The following is a 26,827-nucleotide window of genomic DNA, read 5'->3' on the forward strand; positions in this document are numbered from 1 at the left end:
ATTATTATTTTGTATTTGTTGCTGCATGCATACACACATACCCGTGAAGATCCGGGTTAGAATTCGCTGAGATGCACGGCAACCAATCCTTGTCGAAACAGGCGACTATGCTTGTCGTAACAGGCGACTATGCTTGTCGTAAGAGGGATTGGGTGGTCAGGCTCGCTGACTTTGTTCATGCATGCCATCGTATCCCAATTGCGTTGATCGATACACATGGTGTCCATCACTGGATTGTCTGATCCAGACTCGATTGGAATATTAGAATAAAATCAGTATAAGTCCGGACTAGTACAGGCAGACACACGCACACGTGAATGCACGTCGCTATATAAGTTTTGGTTTGGTTTGGTTTGGTTTGTTGTTTTACGCCGCACTCAGCAATATTCCAGCTATATGACGGCGGTCTGTAAATAATCGAGTCTGGACCAGACAATCCAGTGATTGATATCATGAGCATCGATCCACGCATTTGGGATCGAAGACATGCTTCAACCAAGTCAGCGAGCCTGACCACCCGATCCCGTTAGTCGCCTCTTACGACATAGCATAGAAACGGTCGCTATATAAGAACAATATAAGTACAATGATCTTGGACGCAACGTTAAACCTCACCTCACCTTATATAATATCGTATATGACCACCAATGCATTAACACTGTCGCACAGGTGTAGCTTTAGAGAACACGTTAACAGTGTCGTACAGGTGTAGCTTTAGAGAACACGTTAACACTGTCTTACAAGTGTACCTTTGTAGAACACGTTAACTCTGTCTTACAAGTGTACCTTTGTAAAACACGTTAACAGTGTCGCACAGGTGTAGCTTTAGAGAACACGTTAACACTGTCTTACAAGTGTAACTTTGTAGAACACGTTAACAGTGTCGCACAGGTGTAGCTTTAGAGAACACGTTAACACTGTCTTACAAGTGTACCTTTGTAGAACACGTTAACACTGTCGCACATGTGTAGCTTTAGAGAACACGTTAACTCTGTCTTACAAGTGTACCTTTGTAGAACACGTTAACAGTGTCGCACAGGTGTAGCTTTAGAGAACACGTTAACACTGTCTTACAAGTGTACCTTTGTAGAACACGTTAACACTGTCGCACAGGTGTAGCTTTAGAGAACACGTTAACTCTGTCTTACAAGTGTACCTTTGTAGAACACGTTAACAGTGTCGCACAGGTGTAGCTTTAGAGAACACGTTAACACTGTCTTACAAGTGTACCTTTGTAGAACACGTTAACAGTGTCGCACAGGTGTAGCTTTCAAGAACACGTTAACACTGTCTTACAAGTGTACCTTTGTAGAACACGTTAACAGTGTCGCACAGGTGTAGCTTTAGAGAACACGTTAACACTGTCTTACAAGTGTAGCTTCGTAGAACACGTTACCAGTGTCGTACAGGTGTAGCTTTAGAGAACACGTTAACACTGTCTTACAAATGTAACTTTGTAGAACACGTTACCAGTGTCGCACAGGTGTAGCTTTAGAGAACACGTTAACACTGTCTTACAAGTGTACCTTTGTAGAACACGTTAACAGTGTTGTACAGGTGTAGCTTTAGAGAACACGTTAACTCTGTCTTACAAGTGTACCTTTGTAGAACACGTTAACAGTGTTGTACAGGTGTAGCTTTAGAGAACACGTTAACACTGTCTTACAATTGTAACTTTGTAGAACACGTTACCAGTGTCGTACAGGTGTAACTTTCGAAAACACGTTAACTCTGTCTTACAAGTGTAACTTTGTAGAACACGTTAACAGTGTTGTACAGGTGTAGCTTTAGGGAACACGTTAACACTGTCTTACAAGTGTACCTTTGTAGAACACGTTAACAGTGTTGTACAGGTGTAGCTTTAGGGAACACGTTAACAGTGTCGTACAGGTAACTTCATAGAACACATTAACTCTGTCTTACAGGTGTAGTTTTAGAGAACACGTTAACAGTGTCGTACAGGGGGTAGCGGGGCCATCGAGGGGTTGCGGGGGTAGCTTGGGTAGAGGACATAGCTGGGGTAGAGGGGATAGCTTGGCTAGCGGGGATAGCTGGGGTAGCGGGGATTGCTGGGGTAGAGGGGATAGCAGGGGTTAGCTGGGGTAGCGGGGATAGCTGGGGTAGAGGGATAGCTGGGGTAGAGGGGATAGCAGGGGTTGCGGGGTTAGCTGGGGTAGCGGGGATAGCTTGGGTAGAGGGGATAGCTTGGGTAGCGGGGATAGTTGGGGTAGCGGGGGTATCGAAGGGTAGCGGGGATAGCTGGGGTAGCGGGGGTATCGAGGGGTAGCGGGGGTAGCGAGGGGTAACAATATGGTGTTAAGGGGTGGCAGTCTTAAATGTCTTCATCTTGTATTGGCTGGTGCAGACTAAAGGTTTTTGTACAGATCAAACAAATATTTATTCTTGAATAATTTAGTTTTGTTTCGCGCGAATATGTGTGCGGGCCATTGATCTTGGCCAAAACAAAGATTAACCCCTGGCACTATTTTTTATGTTTGAAAAACTGTTTTGGGTTGTTTTTTTCGTTGAGTGTGTGTGTGAGTTATATAATTCTGATATATCAAACTTTGGGATACAATTCCAGTATAAGAAAAATATATTTGACTATTTCTGAGGGAAATTTAATTGTAATTAAAGTCAGAGCTTAATAGGAACAAATTTAAAATTTCTGGTTTGACTAACTTGCGGTGAATCATATACATTGTATAGCGGACACACCTTTTCCTGTCTCAACCACATGGACAGTTTCAAAGTTTCACATTTCCAGTACTTTAAGCGGAATTCCAAAGCAGTGTTTCCCAGGAAGTTAATTGTTTATTTATTAACTAAGTTGCTTGGATTACTGTTGTGTCATGCCTCTTATGCATTGTAAAACTCGTGTGATATGCCAAGGTTGTATTTTCATCCCTAGCGTAACCTCATTACCTTATTTCCTTCATGGGAATGGGCCTGACGTAGGAGGTAGAATAGGTTGGTCAGTCCAACGAACGGGCAATGTTATAGATTTATTAGCACATTATTTTGCTCAGTGATGTATATCGTATACGATAACAAATTGTTCTATTGTTTTTTATATCTGATTAGATCATTGTAAAACTGAGTTGTATCATATTTATCATATGTTCACCCCTCCGGTGAAATGAACCGAGCCTTCTTCCGATGAACAAAGTACATTGTCAGTGCATTCACGGAAATAAAGAGTACGGTGTTGAAGTACAGCTGCCCTTCGCTCTATTTTGATACAATCACTTCTGATATTTTTCTGCTTGGGGGCTAAAAGGATTTCGATGTGATGAGCTATTTTCTATAATGAAAATACTCTTAATATTAATAAAGGTCATAAAACGACATTTTCCACGATAATCAGCACGCGTCATCGCCCAGACGAATGACGTCAACGCAAAAATATGGACCAATCAAAAGCTCCCAAACGTCACTCCCGCGTAGGAATATCTAAAATTGCTCAAGTGCTGAGGCTTGTTGTTGAAGCTTGTGACGCTGATCGTGTATTTTGACGTGGCCACTACGTATCCTGCAAATTTATCCACTCCGATTGCGGCAAAGTTGGTGACGAAAAGTACGTAACCGGTAAGTACTCACAACAATCAAACGTGTTGTCGTGCGGGAATCACGAAAAATTGGCGCAGTTTGCTTCGACCATGACACAGAGAACAACATTCCAGAGGTTGTCAGCCACATTTTGTAGATCTGTTGAAGCCATGTCTGCATTTTAGTCAGCGACTCAAGACTTTTTCCGGGGTTTTCCCTTGTGTTGTCCCGTTTCACTCCTTTGATGACGAAGTCACCACGGGGTTACCCCTTTCATCAGATGTTACCTCTAGTCTTCCCGAGTTTATTCCGTCAGCCATGAGGAACTCCTTAAACACTAATCCGTTGGTAAATTGAAACATTTTCTCTCGGTAGCCATGCTGACAGACTTGAAATGAAAATCGAGGTCAGTCGTGGGTGATTGGATGTTGATTTGTTGTTGACCCGAGTAGCTTGTACACTTGTTGTTCTGTTTTCACTGCTTGATTTTTTTTATCACTTTGTGTGTTTAATTAAGCTGTGGAATCATTAGTCTTTTGAAAAGAAATTGCCTGTTATGGTTTTTCGCGTTGAAACAATCTAGGCTAGATGGGATTTAGAACATTATTTGATAGACAGGTAGACCCCACATTTTGCTTAGAACTCTGCAAATTCATTCATTTAAATGCCAAATCGTTTAGATAATTTTGTTTTTGATAAATTGTAGTAGAACATTACAACCGAAAGCTATTAGCCTACAGGTTTGAGGAAACAGTTTCATTGAGGATTTCCTTTTAGTAACAAGCAATCTGCTAAAGAAGCAGTACTAGATACAGCACTTGGGTTCATTTTGACCCGATATTTTTGCCCAGCCAGGGTTCACATATCAGCATAAACTTGTTGAAAATCTATGAAACTGGATAAAATGGAATTATTACTGCAAACTACTGTTAACATTATTAAGTACAATTAAATTGCATCTTGATTAACATTCTGTTGGTGTTTTTTTAATGCTTATGTTCAGATTAAATGTTGGTACATGTGAAATGACAAGATCAATGTTGATTTCAATATGATAATGAGTGGAATTCTTTAGAATGTTTGGAATTCGTCACCACAAATGCACGTGATGATGATCTCTGTGTGTAGGTCACTATTCACTGAGAAAAGCAGCCTGTTTTGCAAGATAACAATGATAATTACTGAATCCAAAAAACAATATTTGTGTATATTAGTTCCCATTTATTATAATTATATCAATGGTATTGTTGTGTGTTGGTATACTTTGTGGTGCTGAATTCCAAAGGTTGAATGTTTGTATGAGAAAATTATCCGAATATGCATAAGTGATTTCTGTAATTTGGCATGGATCATATTTGGTTGACTTTAAGCTTGAGTTCTGATGTGATGTCATTGTCAGCATTATTTCATTGTGCCAACTGCTTGTGTGGATTCGTGGGATGAATAGTGGTCCCCAGCACCCTGTGCTTGTTGCAAGAGGTGACTAAATGAATCAGTTAGTGAGACTTAATGACTTGGTTGATTGCCTGACTTCATTGTTTGCCAATTGCGTGAATCGATGCTCATGATGTCAATCACTGGTTCGGATGGTCCAGGTTTGATTATTTACATCATGTAGCTGGAATATTGATTTGGGTGGTGTTAAACAACAAAGAAACAAATATTATTCTAACACATGAAAATGTGAGGTAGAATAAAGGCCCCTTTTTCCCATTTGAAAATTTTAAATTTTAAGTTGCAAAAGACTTTGAAATAAGGGTACAAAAGTTATCGAACATGTTAATGTTTGACAAGTAGCCTCGTTTCTTTCTTACAATTCAATTCCTGTTATATTTTTTTTTAAAAATGCAGTCAATGTTTGTGATTTCTGCAACCGAATTTTGTTTATTCTGAACACAATTCTGCAAACTGTTACGCTTATTTTTCATAAATTTCATAGTTTTGCACCTCTTTAACATGTGACAGACATTTTTATTATAAACTTATACACGTCTAGAATAGCTTATTGAAGTGAATCTGGAGATCACTATTGTAACCCTGCAGACATGCAATACCACCAAAGTCAAATTCACTTCAAAAGGAAATAAATATCTATGTACATGTTTAAAAACCAGCTTTTGACCTACATGTTAAAATTCTGCAGAGTATTTGATAGATTCTGCAGCAGAGAAATTCAAAATTCTGTATGAGTTCCCCTCAAAATGTAATTTTCTGCAAGATAGGTACATTTCTGCATAATACTGCATGACCACGGAATCTGCAGAGGCTGATGCTAGCAAGTCTTGGACACTTGTCATGATTGAAACAACAAATATGGCAAGAAAGATCCAGTGTTTCCTTCCTCCGGCATATAACATATTGACTGGTAAAATATGACTGGTACCAGTACATTTGAGGGCTGATGGTCCCAGTGTCTGGTAAAACCAAAATTCTAATGACGATGGACTGTTCTGACATGACAACAAGTCGGTAGCTTTAATGATGTCACACCTCTCGTTATAACGTAACATATCATTATCAATACTGCTGTTTCAAATAAGGGCATTGTACATAGTATATCTTTTATTAGTGATCATGGGACCTGTAAATTAAGGCCAGGACCAATATTTTCATTTGCTACTGGCCCACATGACCGGCAGATTAAAATGCCACCTGGAAACACTGGGATCTGAGTGTTCGAAAACAGTCTGCAACCTATGTCGCAAGTTTCTAATAAATCAGTAGGCCGCTTGTATACACAACATTCCTGTATTACCTGTGAATGCACGGGACCATAGTAATATCAACGGTTTATGTGTCTGGTGGCACATGTACAAATCTTTTGCCAACTAATAAGTGTTTTATTCATTTGTTTGTTGTTAAACGCTCACTCCAAAATCCAGCTATGGGGATGTCTGAAAAATTCAGAGTCTAAATATGAAGGATGTATGTTATTGTATGGTACACCCTTAAAAGTTTGCATGTATTAAGTAAAATAAGTTACAGGCTGCCATTTGAACCCAATACAAAACTGGATAGCATATTTCTGCAGGCATCAAAGGGACTAGGTATTCTCTGTTGATGGAAATGGACCAACATTTCTCTGGCTTTCTTCAAGTATCTCTAACTCCAATAGTCATCCATGCGGACATGCTGTCAACTGTAGGGGATGATGCTCCTTCCTTTGTCACTGTTTAGAGGTGGGCAGCAGAGTTCGAGAGGTAAGGAGGGAGCCTCGATGATGATCCAGATCGGGAAGACCTTCAACTCACACAATTAAGAAAAATGTTGATAACATACTTGGTATGATTATGGATGACTTAAACACACACGTGACATCACATAGCCAACATAGTAGGCATCTCTCATGGGAAAACTTGGAACTTTCTGAGGATTGAATTTGGTATGAGAAAGGTTGCAGCATGCTTGGCACCACAACTTCTGACTCCTGATCAGAAAGGTCCTGAGATCAACAACCACCAGAGCAATAGAAGCATCTGACATCTCTGACAAAGAGGGCAAAGTCCATCAGCTGGCAAGGTGGGCTTTTAAGGAAAACTTTCTGGTAGACTACATCCTGAAAGGTCAGAGTATTAATGGCCAATATCATGGTAATCTGCTTGAGCAACTGTGTGAAAATACCAAGGCTAGACATGGTGGAAAACGCACTAAAGGTGTTTTGTTCAAGTACAAGTATGTTGTCACCATGGCTTTGAACCCATTACACATCCTCCATATTCACCAGATTAGGCACCATCAGATTTACATCTCTTCCCAAACTTGAAGAAAGAACTGTCTGGCAAGCGTTAAGCAAATGGTGATGTCATTCTGCTGTGGAGGACTCTTTTCAACACCAGGAGGAAGCCTTCTACGCAAGTGGGATCCAGATCTTTACAGCCACCCCTTGTATATGGTTTTTTATGGACTTTAGAAGGAATTATTTGCATGTACAATTATTAGCAGACATGTTTTCCAATATCAGCTGTTATTTATTTTGGTGTCTACAGATGTGTAGCAATAGAATTTAGTTGCCACAAGATATTTTTCTAGGTAGTCATTGGCTACCTCTCAAATTTAGACAGTAGACAAACTGAAATTTAGGTTGCATTGGCTACCGTTTTAGTCACAACTTTGAGGCCTTTTAAGTAACTGCATTTTCTTTGCACCTATGGGAAAAGTACTTTCTATTCGTTGTTGGTGATTTTTGTGTCTGCTTAATTTACACAGTGCAGTATTTAAGTGACTGCAGCATTTAGTCCAGCTTTCGCTCAATTGAAGATAGCATAAAACTTCAACATCCAACATGTCTTAAAAGTTTGCTTGCACACCAATTTCATCATGAAAGGTTACCTAATATCTTGAATATTTAGCAAGTGATCATACAAGACGCTTGTGCACATCTACAATAGTATGAGTTGTCCTCTTAAGTTTTCTTTCTTTGCCAAGTCGATACTGCTGGAAATGTTTCAAGAGCCATTTGTGACATGGAGCAATGATTAAATGCTTATCTAAATATAAGCTGTTTTCTATTCATATTGCCATGATAAAATGACATTTGTATGTGGTGCGATAATTTTGATCCAATGTTCTATATCAACCCACCATCATTTTTGATAGGACTAATTTGTTGGTTTCTATTTCAGATATGTCTGAAGGCAATGCTCAAGGAGATCTAGAAAATGGTTCACAAGGTATATCAGTAGTTCATGTGACTATTCCCAACCAGCCTGTCCAAGTCCAGTCTGTGATACAGTCCAACCAACACTCCGTCATTCAGTCTGCTGGCAGTACTGGCAATGTCCAGACCATTCAAGTTGTCAGAGTAAGTGCACTTTTTTTATTCATTGCAGTTTCCAATGATGGAATAAGATATCCAATTATTTTATTAAACATACCTTATCATGATACCTGTCTAATTCATTAAAAGTCTGATCTTAATTTTCTTACTCTTGAATGAGAAAAACAAAATAGAAATATATGCTGAAAACTTACTGAGACTTGGTCAACTTGTATATGAACAACATGTTGTTGAAACAACCATTTTTTCATCCATTAGATTATTCTGCCTTAAATAAGGAATGCAGTAAACTGTTCTAGCCTAAATAACATTAACTAGCCTGAGTAGCTATCACATATAAGGACACCCCTAAAACCTCTGAAACTAGACTAGCCCTCAGGATTCCTTTAGTTTAACATCAAACAAACTGACCTGGCTTGTGCCAGTTTTTTCTCCCTGCCAGAATGTTTTATTCTGTCATGAGTTTAGGAGATTAATTTTTTTCAGACTAAGGGTTTTCTTAGCATGTATAAATAATGCTACTTTTTTGACAAATCTAAAAAATTAAGATGATAAACAGTATTTAAAATGCCCATATGGGGCCCCACATATTACATTAGCTGATGGCTGCCATAACTTTATCAAATTGTTGAAAATCAAAACATTGTTTTGCAGTGTACTGTTATATTGTAACTAATGTATAACTTCTCGTCATGATATGGATGAAATATTGCCGATGTGACTTTAAATTTTAACTCACTTTCTGTAAATAATCAATTCCTGCAGGTTGCTGCTGTTGATGATGAACTATCTTCAGATGACTCAGATGCCAAAAAAAGGAGAGAGATCCTAGCAAGACGACCATCATACAGGTGATTTGGCATATTCACCACACTTCTGTATTGTCTAATATCAGACTGTTTGAAATTAATTGAGTCTAGGGATACTTGTAATTCAGATTCAGGCATCCATGAATTAAATAATTGAAGCAAAAATGTTTAGAACCCCCAAACACATGGTACAAGTCAGGAGGTTTCTTTAAAGAATAACCAGGGGCACTGGTCTTGAGTCCAGATGCCAAATTGTCGTTGTTAGTTTGTCAGCACCAATTCCATCCTTATTTGTTTCACCAGAGTGGAAAATGTCAAGCTATCCCTTTCTCCTCTATCAACTTGTCACAATGCTGTTTCAAGGTGTTGTGAAACCCACTTCACAGACTCATAACAAAAGTAACCAGAACTAAATCTACCCACCAGATATCAAGGCTCAAACATGTACACAGAAATACAGATTTCCAATGTATTTTTACAGTCAATAATTGTTTGTAAATGGTGAAAGGCTTTCAGATTCATCTATGAATTTCCAAGACCTAAGAAACATTGATATGATGAGTCAACACATTGTGATTCAGATTTGTAATAATAAAGTCAAATTTAATTTTTTGAAATGGTAAACTTCAGGTATGAATCTCCCTCTTGCAAAACCAGTCTGCGACTTTATCCACTAATCTTAAGCCCAGGGTTTTACCTTGACTTACAAAAGTGGGGGTTCAGGGGACCCCCAATAATTAATTTTCATTTTCATAAGGCATTATGAGGTCCTGTAAAAAATTAAATGGTGTCGTGTACTGTACATTTAGGTAATTACTTTAGAGCCTAGAATGATTCAATGATCATGTGGACAGTGGTCATGATTGATGGGTGAAATAACATGACCCATGACTGCTCTTGATGCGCTGTATTTTCAATAAATGTTACTGTGCGTCCCTCAAGACGTAGTATAATCTTTTTCTACGTCCATTATCTACATTTTTATGTGTACTGGACGCAATTTTGACACAGACTGCAAACCCAATGATAGAAACTAACTCTATTAGTCCACTAGCGCTTAAAAAGGGCAAATTTTAACTAGTCCTTATGAAACCTTATCTATTGGGCAGTTTGACAAGGACTATAGGACTAGTGCCAATTTCTAAAGCTGCAAACCACAAGAGCTAGAGACTTATAGGTTTATGGTGTCAAGGATCCTAAGCATGGTAATATGTCTAAGATTGCTAGAATTAAAAAAAAACTTTAAAATTTGTATAATTGAAAAGAATATTCTTCAATTGTTGAAAATGGCAACTTTAAGCATCATATTCTTACATGGTAAACGGTGCTGGAAGCTAGTGTTGTGGTGGCATTTAGCTCTACTACCATGACATTGAGATACAGATGTAATTATGGCTTTTAGATTAAAGAAGTCTTTTTCTAAAGTTTGACAATTTGTATGTCCCTGGTTAACAGCAGTATCTTCATGCTTTATATTTTTTCAGACCTTTTTGTAATATGGGCCTTCATCTATAAAGTGCCCCGAAGTCAAAATACAAACACATTTTAAAGATAAGATTTGGCTTTGTTGCAGAAAGATCTTGAATGACTTATCATCACCTGTGTCTAAGATGGATGATGAATCTAATGACAGTCAGAGCCAGGATGGCCAAGAGAGTAATGAGGCAGCCCAGAATCTCACCAGTTCAGCCAACGCTGTGCAGTACCAACAAGCTACAGGTATGCTCACTGTCAAGGAGTACTCACTCATTAGTGATAAATTGCCAATTCTTTAAGTGAGATGTATGCCTCAACGTACCTACCTAAATTGGTTGCATCATAAGTGATGTTAATTTCATTTGGTTGACTGTGTCATTTTTATTGTTGTGCAATAATTGACCAACATATCAGATACGTTTTAGAGGAAACCAATGCAGAAACAACTCAGGTTGCACAAATAACAAAGATCACACCAGCTAACAACTATAACTATATATCTATAACTATCTCCTCTCTGACAAAAGGGGCCGCCTCCATGATCTAGTGGCAGAGCGTCCGCCTGAAGAGCGGAAGGTTAGGGGGTCGATGCCCGGCCGCGACATACCAAAAGACATTAAGATGGACGTTACTCGTTGTTTTCCTGTCTGTTGCTAGACATTAAGGGGCCAAAACAAGGACTGGTCGACTTGGAGTCAGTATACTGTGTCTGAGTGGGGTATTCATGTTAAACTGAGTCATGGGGTTAGTACAAATTCCTCCAGGCTTGTACAAATTTCCAAATTTCCCCATTGTTTAAACATGTTCCTTTTTTGCCATATCATAAAAGAAAATGACCTTGATTCAACCACTTTCCCTGGGAAATTGCTGGACTGACACTGGAAGACAAAATTTGACATCATATTGTGTTGAAATAGTGATTTGGGGGTTAGTTTTTCCTTTGTTAATTTTTTTTTTAAATGAAACCTATTTAAGTTTTGCCATGGCTTTAGGATTAGCAGTGAACTTTTGTGCCACAGACAATCTTTTAGTTTGTCTTTAGCAGTGATTAGCCTTTTTCACAGATTGTGTTCCACCAAATGTTTTATTATTGTAGCCATTTAGCATACCGGGTATCATGTAATGTGTTGTTCAGCTAAAATCACTGTGATCAGGTGAACAGTTCAGCCTTTTGGTGAAATAGAGCCATGGCCTTTCATGGCATTATGACATTCTGTGATTTTCATGACTCGTAAGCCACGATGCAGCATGGATGCACAGAGAGTGATGGTTATTGTTTGTTTCAGTTGTTCCTGCTGGGGCCATCCAGATCACGACTCACCCAGATGGCACACCCGTGTCCCAGGGACTCCAGACATTGACAATGTCAAATGCCAGTCCCTCGACAGGGGCTCAGGGAGCTACTATTGTTCAGTATGCACAGGGGCCTGATGGGCAGTTCTATATACCGGGTACTGGTGAGGTTTATTTTGTAGATAGTTATTTCTTTATGATACAATTGTCACTTTTTATTTATGTTTTTACTGTTGTGAAGTTATTTGTACCACCCTCCGAAACCCCTGTCTTTTACAGTTTTATAAGTTAACATGAATCTGCTTGTCTGAGACAAGTAAAATTCAAGAGGGACTAGTCATATTTCCTTGAGGACTTTTCTTGTCACTTTCACCATTTCATGGATGACTGTACCAGGTCATTTTTAGTTCCCGACAGAAAGTCAAGTGAACTTTTGCCGTGGCCTATTTGCCAGTCATTTGTTGTGCATTGTGTGTCATAAACATCTCCTCATGATTGTGTACTCTTGTATTTACAGAGCTACAGATAAGCAGCGTATTTGTTAATACCCCCAAAACATATTCAAAACCCAATTACTTTCAATCAACTTTTAACAGAAACTCATGCATTAAATAAAAAACTCAAATGTATTTAAGCTTTTTCAGCATGCATACAAAGGAGCTAATTTCCAAAACACAATTACGAGCTAATTTACTTTCCGAGTCAAGCCTATATATTGCGAACAATTATATATATCTAAAACATTATTTTATTTTTGTAAAATCTTAGAATATTCACTAAGTTTGGGAAAAACCTAAAAGAGTGATGAATAGATGAGTGAAAAGATATATTGGTTACCCAATGAAAAATCTTATAACTCAATTAAAATAGAAACCCTAGAGTAAAAACTCAGTTGCTAAAAATGTTAATTGAGCTCTGATTTATTTATTAATTTGGGCCTGCAATCTTAAATATGGGCTGGTTACATTTATCACCAACTGGCTTGTTTGGAGTCAACATTATTTCAGACACTGTTCATTTCTGGGTAATTTTTGTTGATAATGAAATGATATTTAGTACATGTGTAGAGAGTAGTGGGTCTGAACATTTGTGTTTGGGCTTTTTTTCCTTCTGTATTTTAACTTTTGACCTTGTTTAGACCATGATCTTAAATTCTCTCGAGCAATAATCCTGAACGCGATACTCCATTTCACATTCACCCTTCAATTCTCCGGGGCATATTGGCTAGTACTTACCTGAAATTGACACTGGAAGCTGAACTTTCACACATGTGTTTCTCCTTATAATGACATCATATATGGTTCAAATGCATAGGTTTAGCATTAGTTTTGAGTCCTCAGCATTATATTTTAAAGTTTTAGTCATTGTTGACATTTAACTGTTGACTACATATCCAGGTGAGCCACTATTTTTGTGGACTAGTGATATAAGAATTGTTCAAATGCATACACAGTCAAAGCAAGGGATAAGTTTACTTGATTCAAGTAGCTGCCTGATTATGTTTTGTATATTTTTTACTTAACCTGCATTACTCCCTAATGCATATTACTTCTTGTTCTTGACTGAGAAGAGAGCTGTGTTAAGGTCTTTGCTTGAAGAAGTTGTTCCAACTAGCTGAGATGCCAACCCTATCACGCAGCTCCCATGTGACCAAAGGAAGTGACGTCCCGGATCCTCACATTACTCTTGTCACTTGCTGAGAGATGACCTGTTTTTGATCTGTAGCACAAACTTGTTCAAACCCTTACGAGTTTTGCTTTTGAGTAAATGTTCATTGTGCTTGTGTTGTGCACACAGTTTGTATCTTGTGAAACATTGTATGTTTTAACATAACTTTTGTACACCTGCTGGCGTTTTCTTAAGAAAGAAACAATGGTAAACCCAGGTGTCTTGTTGTTACAAGTAGCCATCTTGAATATTTTATGTGGCCAGTTATTAACTGGCCTGCGTTCTATATTCTTCTTGCTTTGTACCCCACCATTGGCGTACCCTCGCAAGTATTTTGTCTTCGTTTTGTATGTTGTCTTACGTTTGTCGTAATAATTGTTTTATAAATCCACGCAGTGGGATAAACAAATTATAGTAAACATAATCTTGAGGGGACGCATTGTGATTTTACACTGCTTCATTGCAGATATCATGCCCTCATGCTCAAAGTGCCGGCTTAATATGTAGGCATGGGATCCCCACCACCTGTGCCTTAGTTGTCCCCAGGGTCATAGAGATGTACAGACTGTCTCCGCTTTCCCCCACAGCTTTCAGATGGTACCTCCGTATGTCCAGGAAACAGAGAACGCAACAGGCCAGGAAAACACCAGCGCCAGATGTCTGACTTATCCGAGTATTCACCCACAACCAGATCGGCTATCTCGGACGACAACTCCCCGACCTCCATTACTACCATGATGTCGGGCCCCATGGTCTCGGTCTCTACCCAGAGCTCCCTGACGACCACTACTGCGTCTATCTTAATGTTGCCTATCCAGTCCCCGGACAGACGCATGGCGCCCAACAGGCACCCAGTCTACGGCCAAGACGCCTATGAAGGACGCCCCTCTCCTCCAGTACATCCAGTATTTGCGAGCCATGCAACAGACGCCGACGCCTATTGCCCCAGCGCCTATACAGACGCCTCTGCAGACGCCTATACAGATAGCGCCTATCCTTAAACAGCGCCGATACAGACACCAGCGCATCGTCGGACGCCTATACAGACGCCAGTGCCTCGTCAGACGCCTTTACAAAAGCACCGTCAACAGCGTCCGTAACGGCGTCTATTCTAGCGTCTCTGGTTGCGCCTATCCTTGCACCTCTCCTAAGTGCGCCTGTACAGATGCACACCCGGGACAACCGCACAGACAGGTGATTAGCCATTGCGCGATATCCTTGTGGCTACATGCTCTCATTCTACAGGCCTATGAGATCGTTGGATCCCCAGGGCCAACCAGAGACCATAGCGGTCGCTGGACACTTGATTGGCGTCCATACAACGGCTCTCCAACACTTCCCAAGATCCTGGAAGCGCCTAACCTCGTGGTGACGGTTCTGTGGAAATCTACCGCCAATTCTCCTCGTCTATCAACGTTGGTTGAACATTTCCTCGGAGAAAGCGAACATACTCTCAAAGATTTCCCTACCAAAATCGTCATATGCTTCCGGGTACCCAACTGGGTCATCATTCACAACACCGGACCAGTCGCCACTCTTATCATGGGGATCAACTTGCCCCTACACCGGCAACGTCACAGTTCCTACTCAGAACTCGGACACACCACTGGTCTGTCAACCACAGGGTTCACAGGGGATTGGCCGTGGGTGGAGCTTGAACTAGTCCACTCAGCATACGGGGTAACAATTTACTGCGCAGAACGACATACATGTCACATGTCAAGAACTACGACTGTAAACATCGTCGACCGTAATCAGGTCAACTGACCTTATGGGATCCGTGCAGTGTATTTGTACAGACTGGCTTGCATGATCACTTATGCGTAACACTGCAACCACTCGACCAGACGCCTGTCGCTGTACATCAATGACTCAATCCCGAGTCTCAGCCTTCGCCCGAGACGAGACAGCTCTCAAGACCCTGGCTAGGGTGTCACAGCCAGCCTTTGCTGAGGCATCCCAGTCTGGCTCATACCAGCCGCGATGCAACACCCTCCAGCCCCAGTGGCGAGGCACCACCTCAACCTCACGGGGCGCTTAACAGTCCCGCCCTGGCCACTCCGAGAGAGGTAACGCCAACCGCAGGGACTTCAAGTGAATAGCCAAACAGGCACGACTGGGACTTCCACCCCCAGCCGTCCAAGTTGTCGACACTCCAGTACGTGGGAGACTGGATCATTTCTGGCAGAATTGTGAGATCCTGGGGACCCATATGTCACCAACATCATCTGACATGGGTACAAGCAGGCACTTATAGACGACCTGCTCTACCTACCCCCCTACTTAACAGCAGCTACCAAGCCAGTACTAAGCCAGTACATCTCAGCTCTGCTGGACAAGAAAGCGATAGAGGTTATACACGCCCCAGCCATAACACCGGGCTGCTTTTCACCTGTCTCCAATGAGACCCAGGCGATCGCCTCGACCATGGCGCCACACAGCAATTGAGCTCCACTTGATATCATGAAGAGGTGTTCTGGCGATCAAACACATTCGTCGCCAGTCACTATATGCGAGATGTCGCATTGGAGGATGTGCTCCCCACGCACAACTTGGTCCGTTAGTAGTGCCCAACAGGCTCCTCTACTACACCTCACTGACCTCGCCTCCAAGTCCAGAGCCTCCTTTCGACCTCCCCTGGCGTAAGCCCTGGACTAGAAGGTTCATGCCCCACTTACATACGGCTCGGTACTCCAGTCTCGACCTAACCGAGAGTTATTGTCAGGCTGCGCAGTACCAGGACACAACGCATACCTGACTCTTCCCTTCAATGTAATGGTCATCCAGGCCGACCATACGGCTGAAGATGGGCTGAAGGAAAGAGAGTTGCCATACATGGAGTGGTCACCTGATGCTGACCACACAGCCGAGGACGGGCTGAGGGAATTGGAGTTTCCCATACATGGAGTGGTCACCTGATGCCGACCACACAGCTGAGGGAATTGGAGGTTCCCATACATGGAGTGGTTACCCGAAGCCGACCACACAGCCAAGGATTGGCTAGGGAACAGAGTCTGGAAATTAAAGATGAAAGTCCACATCTGAAGGTATGCCCCCCCCTGGTTCAGTCCGATAAAGATCCATTAAGGAGTAATGCAGGATAAGTAAAAAAATCTAGTGAAATCCTAGATATTTTTTATATTTGTATACTTATCCTGCATTACTGCGTCTAAAGGGACCCATCCAGACTTAAGAGTAATGTGAGGATCCGTGACGTCACTTCCTTTGGTCACGTGGGAGCTGCGTGATAGGGTTGGCCTCTCAGCTAGTTGGAACAACTTCTTCAAGCAAAGACCATCACACAGCTCTTTCCTCTGTCAAGAACAAGCAGTAATATGCATTAAGGAGTAATGCAGGATAAGTGTACAAATATAAAAAATATCTGGGTTTTACTAGAATTTTGTTTATCCTCCCGCAAAGTTTTGCAAGGGGGTATTAAAATAGACTGTGTCCTTCTGTGTGTCTTTCTACACAAAATGTCATTTCAGAGCAGATCTTGAAGTCTGTACAATATTTCTTCACCAAACTTGGCACTTGGATAGTGAACAGGTGCCTTTTGATACCATTACATTTGACATGCAGTCAATATAACTAGTTAATTAATTCACGACAAGAATTTACCATTGTGGGGTATATCAATGACTTTGTCCCCTTGTTGATAATTTTTTGTGCCATGGGAATAAGATCATTGCAAAATTCAATCTGGAATTATGTGATAAAGTAGTGTTTGTGATAAAGTTGGTTAGCTGGAAACACTGGTTCGGCTAAATTCTTAGCTTGTTTAGTTGTTACTTATGATGCTTATTAGTGTTTGGGGTCATTAAAACAATCTTGTCTACTTAAATAATGGGCCTGTGGCTTCATTACAGAATAAACACAATTATAGCTATAATTGCTATTTCTGTGTATATCTGTAAGAAGATACAAATCACCTCTAGATGTACCCTTGGCTGTTTATTGATTAGACACTCTGTGTATAAAATAAGACATTGTTTTCACTTTTAATGTATGTTACTTTCCCAAAGAGGCAAATGTGGTCTGTTAATGCCTGTTTTGTGTTTCAGTATCAGTTGGTGGGACAGGGGTTCAGGCATACCAGATTGCTACATCAGGCGCCCTACCGCAGGGAGTGGTGATGGCAGCAGCCGGTAGTCCTATCACAAGTCCAGGGGGACATGGGGAGGAGGCTTCACGCAAGAGAGAACTTAGGCTGCTTAAGAACAGGTATGTATTGTTTTGTCGGATTTAATACATCCATACAAACATACTGGGCAAAGTTGTCATTTACCAATGTTCAATTGTGAATTTACTCCTGACTACGACATACAATACGACTACCCATTTCAATAAATGATTTATTTCTGTGTTGATTTTTCCAAAAGAAATATATATGTAATAATATAACCTGGCCAGTCTATTCTCACACATAGAGTACATCACACCATATGCCCCTCGAGATTGGTAGACAACATATAACATATGACAACATATTATTGTATCCATATTGTGACATCCCTTATAATGACTGAGTCAGTTGTGTGTACAACAAAGGGTTACATCTTGTACACTGACTCTAGATAATACCAGTAATAACTTCATGATATGTACTTCATGATATTAATTACTAGTGTTTGAAAATTAAAGATGGCGGTCATTGGGTCTTTGTCATTGTACTGGTACTAGTGGTGAAATGACACGGCAAGGTCATGATTCAAAGGTCTTGATAAAATATGTAATGCAATACACTCTTTTATGTCAAATTGTGTGGAAACTTCTTGACTATAAATATTTCAGAGTAGGTTCAAAGGGAAAGCTAGCTGTAGACACATATGCAATATTAAGTAGTAAGATATTTATGTTAGCAATTGTATTGTCTGATAATGATACAGAAATATAGTATCATTGTTAGAATTTGCAGTGCACCACCGATGTATCGTTTCATGCTTAGTACTTACCCTAAAAGGTGGTTCACGATATTGTATCAAAACCTTATGGTCCCAGGGACATCAAGCTACTTTTCCCCTATAAATATGGCATTAACATATCTTAATTGGTCCTGTCATGAGTGAAATGAAGCTCACTTCTACAAAGTCATAACAGTATTTTTTAACTGGTACTGCATTACATATTGCACATTGCTCTTACTAACTAAGTCCTAACTGAAAATGAATAATTATCTAGCAGCCCAATGTGACCTCCATGACATCTGATGTCGGAAGACATGCCCCCTTGTCATTATTCTCTTCTTCCATGACTAAGCAGGACGTGAGGGACAATATCTTTTGGATTTTCAATGCATGGAAGTAATAAATTCCATGTCAGTACCTCCGGTCGTGGTTTCGTGTTTGTGCCATTTTTCTTTATGGCAGGAGACGCAAAAACAAATTCTTGACATGGTGATACTTGATGAATGTATTTTGCATTTGTTATGTTTATCATTTATATTATCGAGTAGATAAACTTATTTGCTATATGAATATGATTTTCACTGACATCACATCATTGTACAAATAACTAGACTGGGCCGGTTTTTATGTTATTTGTGGCGTTACCTTTCACTCCCATGTTACTGATGTTTGCTGCCAAGTGCACTTTATGTAGAGGCAAGAAGTCGGCGAAAGATCCTCACCTCCGTGATTCTGACTGTCAGACAGTGTCTCCCCTCTCGTAGGTATGAGGATTTGGCCTCCCTCTGTGACAAGGGCATCCTCACCTATCTTAGGGTTAAAACCAAGAGAGGGTCGGTCGGACAGCCTAGTGGTAAAAGCGTTCGCTCATCACGCCGAAGACCCGGGTTCGATTCCCGACATGGGTACAATGTGTGAAGCCCATTTCTGGTGTCCCCAGCTGTGATATTGCTGGAATATTGCTAAAAGCGGCGTAAAACCATACTCACTCACTATAACCAAGAGAAAACAGCAACAGGCCCATCATAAGATGTCAGACCTTTGCTCTGCCTCTTCAGGGCCTTGGCTGAGCCCAGGCCTAGCACTTTGGCCAAGCTCATCAATGGCCTGTGCCTCCAGCAGTGGTGCCTCATCTTAGCCCCAGGATCAGCCACCCGCCTGAGCTCTGGACCCAATTAGACAATTTCACACGATCTCAGCTGAGGTAACGACGGATAGAACTGTCATGTACTTGTTCGGTTACCATATGTCATTGCCGGCTAGCACCCCATCCTCAAGACAGCGGTCGATTACACCCTTGGCTGCATCGTAGGGTGGAGTCCCTTTTTGTCTTCCTTCACTCCAGGAAGTAGGGGTCATCCATCCAGCGAGCATCTTTATCGGAACTAAACTACGACGACGAGGATCCTGACTTACGACTCTTACTCTGATGCAGTCCCCCGGATTGCTGATTTTCTGCCCGCAGAGATGTCTATCAAGCAGGGCACGAGGCTCCAAAAGACTTGCCATATGGAGGGAGGGAAACTGGTGTTGATTGCACTGCCACCTGACGTATTTGTCAAAAAAAACTAAACAAGGGTTTCAAAATCATACCACCTCGTTCAAGCTGCTGACGCATGCTAAGAAACAACCTGTACACGGCCTGGATTATGCTTAAAAATAGCCACCTCAAAGTTTTGTTGAGGATGACTGGATCCTCCAGGGTTGGTACCTCCCTGGTCTCGTCCCTGAATGGGGAGTTGCGGAAAACTCTGCCACACTTACCATATATCGCTGTCTATAAAGTGACCCCACGTATAAGACGACCCCCCTGTACAAGCCTTTAAAATTGATGCAATTTATATACCCTGCCTATGAAGCGAATCGGAATGAAGCACATCACCAGCGCATACACAATCCCTACATTTGCAATAAAAACGTGTTTGTCTTCCGCAGAAAAAAAATTACATCATTTCCCTGATCGCTGAAGAGAAACGAACAGATCATAACAATTAAACTTGGTCAATACAAATTTAAAAGTTGAGATAAAAAATGATCCTTGACCGATTAAATTGTATTTCCTATTCTGATAAGCATTGTGTTATATGCAGAGATAAAGATTACCGTGTGTATTTTCTTGTAACCTAAGCCGGAAGTAGCAATCAGCTGTACACGTTTCTCGGAATCTACCGGTGATTTGGTTTATAATCATCCAATAATATAACTTTAAAGAATTTTGATACAATAATCGAAAGCATTGAATCTGATACTATTATTTTATTCGGAATAATTTATTCCAATATCATGTTATTTTAGTAGTATTTTACTAGCACTTTTTTTTCCGTATGGAACAATTTGACCAATCACCGCCGATGCTTCTGCGCTCGCGACAGTGAAAACTTTATGTTGACAAATAATTGTCACATTACAACAAATATGACTTTCAACTAGTCAAAGTATGGCATTTATGATATACTGGTATATATCCATTCTCTATCCACTAAAGTTCATTTCAAGGCGTCAATAGCGGTAATATGACCTTGGTTGCTGTAAAATAATGGTGAGTTGTGTGATCTTCCGTACGATTTTGCGGAAATGAAAATAAACAATATTGAATGAAATTTTGAATAAGATTAATAAAATAGATTACAAAGGTAAGTCCAGATATATAATGACCAGATAGTGTAATTACATGATTAGTTACATGGTATTTCCAGTGTAACGTGCTCACAGTTATGTCTGTGTTGGGGGGAAAAACATCAAAACTCTTCAACCCTGTGTATAAGACGACCCCCCTTGAAATCCCTCTTATTCAAGGTAAGAAAAACTTGCCTTATACACAGTGATATACGGTATCAGTTTTGGCGGCGTCCCTTGTGGCCATGAATGCATGCCTGAGAGAGTGGTCCATGCTTGTTAAGGCAGCTGGGAAATTTAAGCGACCATGTTCTACACATGTTGGCCTCATTCACTCTCCTCGGGAGGCAGTGCCATCTATCCACCTTGACTTTGGGTCCACATTTTAAGACGACTTTGATCAGCCAACTGCAGACATCGCCAACACTTTTCAACAATCTCATAGCGCCAGTACATGAACAAGTGGCAAGGACTGAGGACATGCAGGACATTCTCTCCACTCTGAAGCGATGAAAGATAACCCCATCAGGGCACCTACCAGCAATGCTGGGACTTCTGCAAAAGGGCTAAGGAACAGAGTGATAAGGACTCCTTTCATGAAAAGGGACGGATCAAATGTCCCAGAGCTGAGTCTGGCTGTGGAGGCCGATCCAGTTTCTCCAGGATGAGAGGCTATAAGAAGTGACTGTCCAAGGGGACAGACACGACTGGGATCTTGTCTCATCTCTCTTGAAGATGGTACTTGTTGTTACCCTGCCTGGCGCAAGGCATTAAAGGGCTTAATCAAGGAATGGTCGGCTCGGAGTCCATATCTGAGTATGAGTTGGGTTAACTGTGGTATGGTATCTCACTGGTCCAGCATGAAATCGGCATTAGTCTGGACTACCCGGTAGTACAAGCAGACATTAACCTCTCCTTACCTACAGTTGGATATGTGCAATGTAATGCAGGATAAGTAAGAAAGTACCCAAGGGACTGGCGTCTTCCTCCCCATTGTACCATCAGCCCTGATGGAAGCTTTGAAGAGAATAATAACAGATAGGGGATGCGTCTTCCTACACCAGATGTCACAGAGGCCATGTTTGGCAATGAGTCATTGAAGATGCTATTAGATAGTCATTCATTCTCAGTTAGGACTTCGTGAGTAAGCAAAATGTGCAGTATGTAATGCAGGATAAGTATATAAATAAACATATTACTCTGATTATGTAATTATAACTGGTAGCATGAATTGGGAATTGGTTATTTCCCTTTGGGAAGATTTTCTGACGTTTGCTGCAGATTTGGGGCCGAATATTCGTTCATGAACTGGTCTAGATAAATCCCTGCTCATATTTTGTGGTGTTCTGATGATTGATTTTGATAGAAGCTTGTGCGGTCACCCTTTAATGACATAATTACGTAATCATAAATTGTAAACATGAAACTATAAACATGAAACTGTTCACACACTGACATCAACTTTAATGTGTAGGTCCTTTTTTGAAACATTAATGATACATCTTGTACACTCTTAACAGTGTCAATTAGTGCATGCAACTGTATACACCACAACATTGCCTTGTGTTTTTAACTGTCCCTCAATCCCAGTAGAGACTATAGATTATGAATTAATTAATCAACTCATTTTGTGAACTAAAAACACTTATTTAGACATTCAAAGAACTTAATTTGTGATACTCACAGCAATATAAAGACTGGATGTGGTCTTTTAGCTTATGAGAATATTAGTGCCAGGAAATTACACTATCTCCTGGATTACACATAATTGGTTTACGTGGACCAGCCAGTAAGAAAGCAGGGGAATAGTATTTATTGGTTTCTTTGTGTTAACCAAGACTGTTGGTGATTGTATTAATAAATAGCATCAGGGGAAATATTAGGGGACTGGACAATGGATAAGTAGATTTAATGTTATGTAGAGTTACTTCCCCTGTAATGAAACCAGAGATGCTATGATGTGAAAGGAGTACCCGAAGTGTTGGGTATACATGTGGTTCCCTAGTGACATTCAGGGCAGCATTTTTACAGTTTCAAACTACACTTTTAAGTTGTAGCATAATTCATGTTTACACTAGATGTGTTCAGTTTTTGAAATTAATGATGGTCTTTCAGACCTTTATGGTATTTGAATCGAGGGACCTCCGAGTCATTAACTTTGAATAATAGGGTAATGACAAAGACCCATGACTTTCATGCTTAGACTGAAACACATGTATTAACATGAATAATGTGATGCAAGAATAAACAGATTGTTCTGCTTTGTGGACTAATGGGTAGGCATTCTGATTATGACAAGTAAGCCTCTAGACCGCTCACTTTATTTTTTCATCCCAAACTGGCTCCCACAGGAGATATTGCGTGGGTGAGATCAAGCGATATCTAAATCTACAGAGCAGAACTCAGAAACCATGGGAGATATCTTAACTACACTTGGCACATAGAGAGGTCTAGTGGTGAACTGGTGACTTTTGATAGTTTGGAATTTTAAAAAAATTCAAAAATTCCAGTTTACATGGCAACGAATTTGGCTTAGACTGAAAATGGCAGTAGTGCTTGTTTCAGGAGCAGATCTTGAAAACTGTAAATATTTCTTCACCAAACTTGGCACATAGGTAGGTCTAGTGGTAAACTGGTGCCTGGGATTTTATAAAAAAATTATTTTTCGATTTTCCATAGCAATGACTTTGACTTAGACTGAAAATGGCGGTAGTTCTCGTTTCTGGAGCAGATCTTGAAAACCGTACAATATATTTTGCTTTGCACACAACTGGACATGTCATTTTGGTGGGGAATATGACTATTTCATGCTTGTTAATAATGTCGCAATTTGTGCAAATGATACATGATGAAATGAGTTCCTTTACTTAGCTTTACAACACTTAGCTCTTTACTGGCATAAATGAGACAATGGGAATGATTTGAAAGAAGGTATTATTGGTGTATGTCTGTTACCTGCTGAAATGTTTCTGTCACATTTGTTTTATGTTTGCATGTTGTGCTGTCAGCAAATGCCACCATTTGGTTGATATGATTTTGTTCGTTTGTTGTTTAACGCCACACTTAGCAATATTCCAGCTATATGACGTTTGCCTTTAAATAATCGAGTCTGGTCCAAACAATCCAGTGACTGACATCATGAGCATCAATCCACGCAATTGGAATATGATGACATGTATCAACCAAGTCAGCTAGCCTGACCACTCGATCCTGTTAGTCGCCTCTTTCAGCAAGCATTTTTTGGTGAAGACCTATTCTAACCCGGATCCTTACGGGTCACCTGGGACAAATTTATTTTAGAGAATTGCAGAAAAAGAATCTAAATCAGTGTCTGCTAACCTCATCAATCTGCCTTATGTTTAGGTATTTTTGGGGGGTGACCTGATCCTTTTTTTTTGTGATGCTGTGCCTATTCGGGGATGAGTGCTGAGAAAAGTAATAATTTTCCTGGGAGATTCCTCACCCTTCTTCATGCAAAATAACACTTACATAAAGAACTGATGTAGGAGAACTCATCATGGGAACAATCAACATTGTCTGAACTGCACAAAACCCATGTATTGTATACTGCTGCAAAAGTGGAAGTATTGTGTCACTAGTGCTATGCTTCTATCTATGCAATCTTTACTTGAATTTGCATTGAATTTGAATGACTTGTACTCAAAATCACAATGTTATGTGACACTCGCAAGATGAGTCTGCCTCCGATTGTACTGTTCATGTTTGGATATTGGGATGCTGTTTGTGTTAACAACTGTTGAAATTTCATGTTCTTTTTGAAGGTTATATAAACCTGTTGGTTGTTCTTATCATTAGTAAAGAAAATTTGGCATTTCATATTTTAAAATGAAAACATTTTCACTCAAATTACAGAGAGGCAGCACAAGAATGTCGCAGGAAAAAGAAGGAATATGTGAGGTGCCTCGAAAACAGAGTTGCTGTGTTGGAAAATCAGAACAAAACTTTGATAGAAGAATTGAAAGCTTTGAAAGAATTATATTGTCAGCAAGATGGATAAGAGACTTGACACTGTTGAGTGGACTTGAGTGTAAAGCCTTTGATCAGTGTGAAAATTGAAAGGATTTTCATGTTTCAATAAAGTTGTAATTATATTCATCTTACAGAGAAGCTGCTCGAGAGTGTCGAAGAAAAAAGAAGGAATATGTCAAGTGCCTCGAAAACAGAGTGGCAGTGTTAGAAAATCAGAACAAAACTTTAATTGAAGAGTTGAAAGCTCTGAAAGAGTTATATTGTCAGAAGGATACATAGAATGGCAGATGTGTTTCTTGATGGACGAGATAGGTTGCATTAGTCCCATGAGGGGCAGGAGATACCTCAGGGTTTGGATGAGAAGGAGGGAGAGAGAAGATACTCCAGTCTCAATATTCATAATATCTGGATGTGAGGAACACAGGTGTACACACTCAATGTGTTGTGTTCCGGGGCACACTGGTGTATTCTATTCATAATACATGTTAGAAGACACTACCTGGACAGTCAGGCCCAGGTGAAATGGATAGCCAGCCAAGTGTCTCACTCCATGGTGTCCAGTGAAGAAAGAGTGCAGTGGAAGTGCAGTGTTTGGTGCAGACCAAGTATGGTGACCAGTGCTGGTCCTTTCCACTCTGTTGCTTGTACAACAGATAGATGGTGCTAGCTGACGACAGAGTGGAATTTCATTTCTTATCTGTTTCTAAAGAGCAACTACATGTTCTCCATAGAAGGATTTATTCCCATGTCTCATACTTATTTAAATCTCACCATTTTGTTTGTATATATTGTGAATCTGTTTTGTTGGTCAGTCAGATTTTATGTCTGCTGTCAGACATACTTGTGTAACTGTGGGGGTGTTTTACCCCTTGTGCCAAGTGTCTATCTACATATAGTTACATGGATTTGTTATTTGTAAGATTGTATATGTAGCACACTGTATATGCTTGTTGTTAAAGTTTCCTGAACAAAGGAATTGTAACATGTTTTACATGTAAATACAGATACTTACATTTCAGTGTGTGACAAAGTTTTGTTGTTTTTTAAGAGGTTCGTGCAGATCTCTTGAGGCTGCAGAAATAGCAGCTTCTCAACACACACTATGACATAAAAAACCTCTATGTGCAGTCTGTTCAGCACAATTTGGCCACTCATGTTGACTTTAGGCACATGAATAGATTAATTCTAGAATGTTGCAAACTCAGAAAGTCTTAACATCAGAACATAAACACAATTATGTGTGTTGTGACTTCAGAAGCAATTGAGTTAAGTAGTATAACTTAACATGATCATCATGCAACTGTTCTGATGCACTGTATTAATTGTTGAAGAAGCTTTTAATGCAAGTTTTATATTTTAATTGCAGTTAGCATGTTACAACAGATATAAAAATGTTACATGCTACAAGGACATTGTTATCCCAGGGTGATGAACTTCCAATTCCTGTTCAGCTTTTGACCAGTCATAACAAAAGACAACTGGAAACAGGGTTCAGTTAGGACAACAGTATGCTCTCTAAATTGCACAAGGTTTCAAGTACACTACAAGGTTAGATGGGTAAACAGGGTGAAGCTGCTGCAGTCTTTGAAATAAAGGATAAAATTGAAGGTGTTCTTGTCTTTATGTTGTTGTTTAGTAATGTTAACCTCTGGAGACCAGAGAAATAGTTTGACTTATCCCTGATTCAACACATCCGACTCAACCTTATTACCCTCGATTATTTACAGCCCACCATCATATAG

At 40.2% G+C, this 26,827-nt stretch overlaps 1 protein-coding gene across 6 annotated transcripts; it reads left to right on the forward strand.

Moving 5' to 3' along the window:
- Positions 1-3,434: 3,434 nt before the first annotated feature.
- Positions 3,435-26,696, forward strand: LOC124126334 (cAMP-responsive element modulator-like). Of its 6 annotated transcripts, none has more exons than XM_046489736.2 (7): positions 3,435-3,588; positions 8,172-8,350; positions 9,092-9,177; positions 10,709-10,854; positions 11,898-12,068; positions 17,637-17,796; positions 24,969-26,696. In XM_046489736.2, the coding sequence occupies exons 2-7, from the start codon at positions 8,174-8,176 to the stop codon at positions 25,111-25,113; spliced, it is 885 nt and encodes a 294-aa protein (XP_046345692.1). In that variant the 5' UTR covers positions 3,435-3,588; positions 8,172-8,173; the 3' UTR covers positions 25,114-26,696. The 6 variants fall into 6 exon arrangements, with proteins under 6 accessions (XP_046345692.1, XP_046345695.1, XP_046345696.1 ...); XM_046489739.2 differs by having other exon boundaries at positions 25,220-26,696; XM_046489740.2 differs by having other exon boundaries at positions 11,898-12,062.
- Positions 26,697-26,827: the final 131 nt, after the last annotated feature.

Source organism: Haliotis rufescens, unplaced genomic scaffold (assembly GCF_023055435.1).
Source record: "Haliotis rufescens isolate VD_foot unplaced genomic scaffold, xgHalRufe1.0.p SCAF_10, whole genome shotgun sequence".
NCBI lineage: Eukaryota > Metazoa > Mollusca > Gastropoda > Lepetellida > Haliotidae > Haliotis > Haliotis rufescens.

What these genes read in the sequence shown, in the direction of transcription:
- LOC124126334 (XM_046489736.2), top strand. Translation starts at nt 8,174, where the DNA reads ATGTCTGAAGGCAATGCTCAAGGAGATCTAGAAAATGGTTCACAAGGT. An exon ending in GCAAGACGACCATCATACAG is followed by an intron (nt 9,178 to 10,708) that starts GTGATTTGGCAT and finishes GCTTTGTTGCAG; the next exon opens with AAAGATCTTGAATGACTTAT. An exon ending in GTTCTATATACCGGGTACTG is followed by an intron (nt 12,069 to 17,636) that starts GTGAGGTTTATT and finishes TTTGTGTTTCAG; the next exon opens with TATCAGTTGGTGGGACAGGG.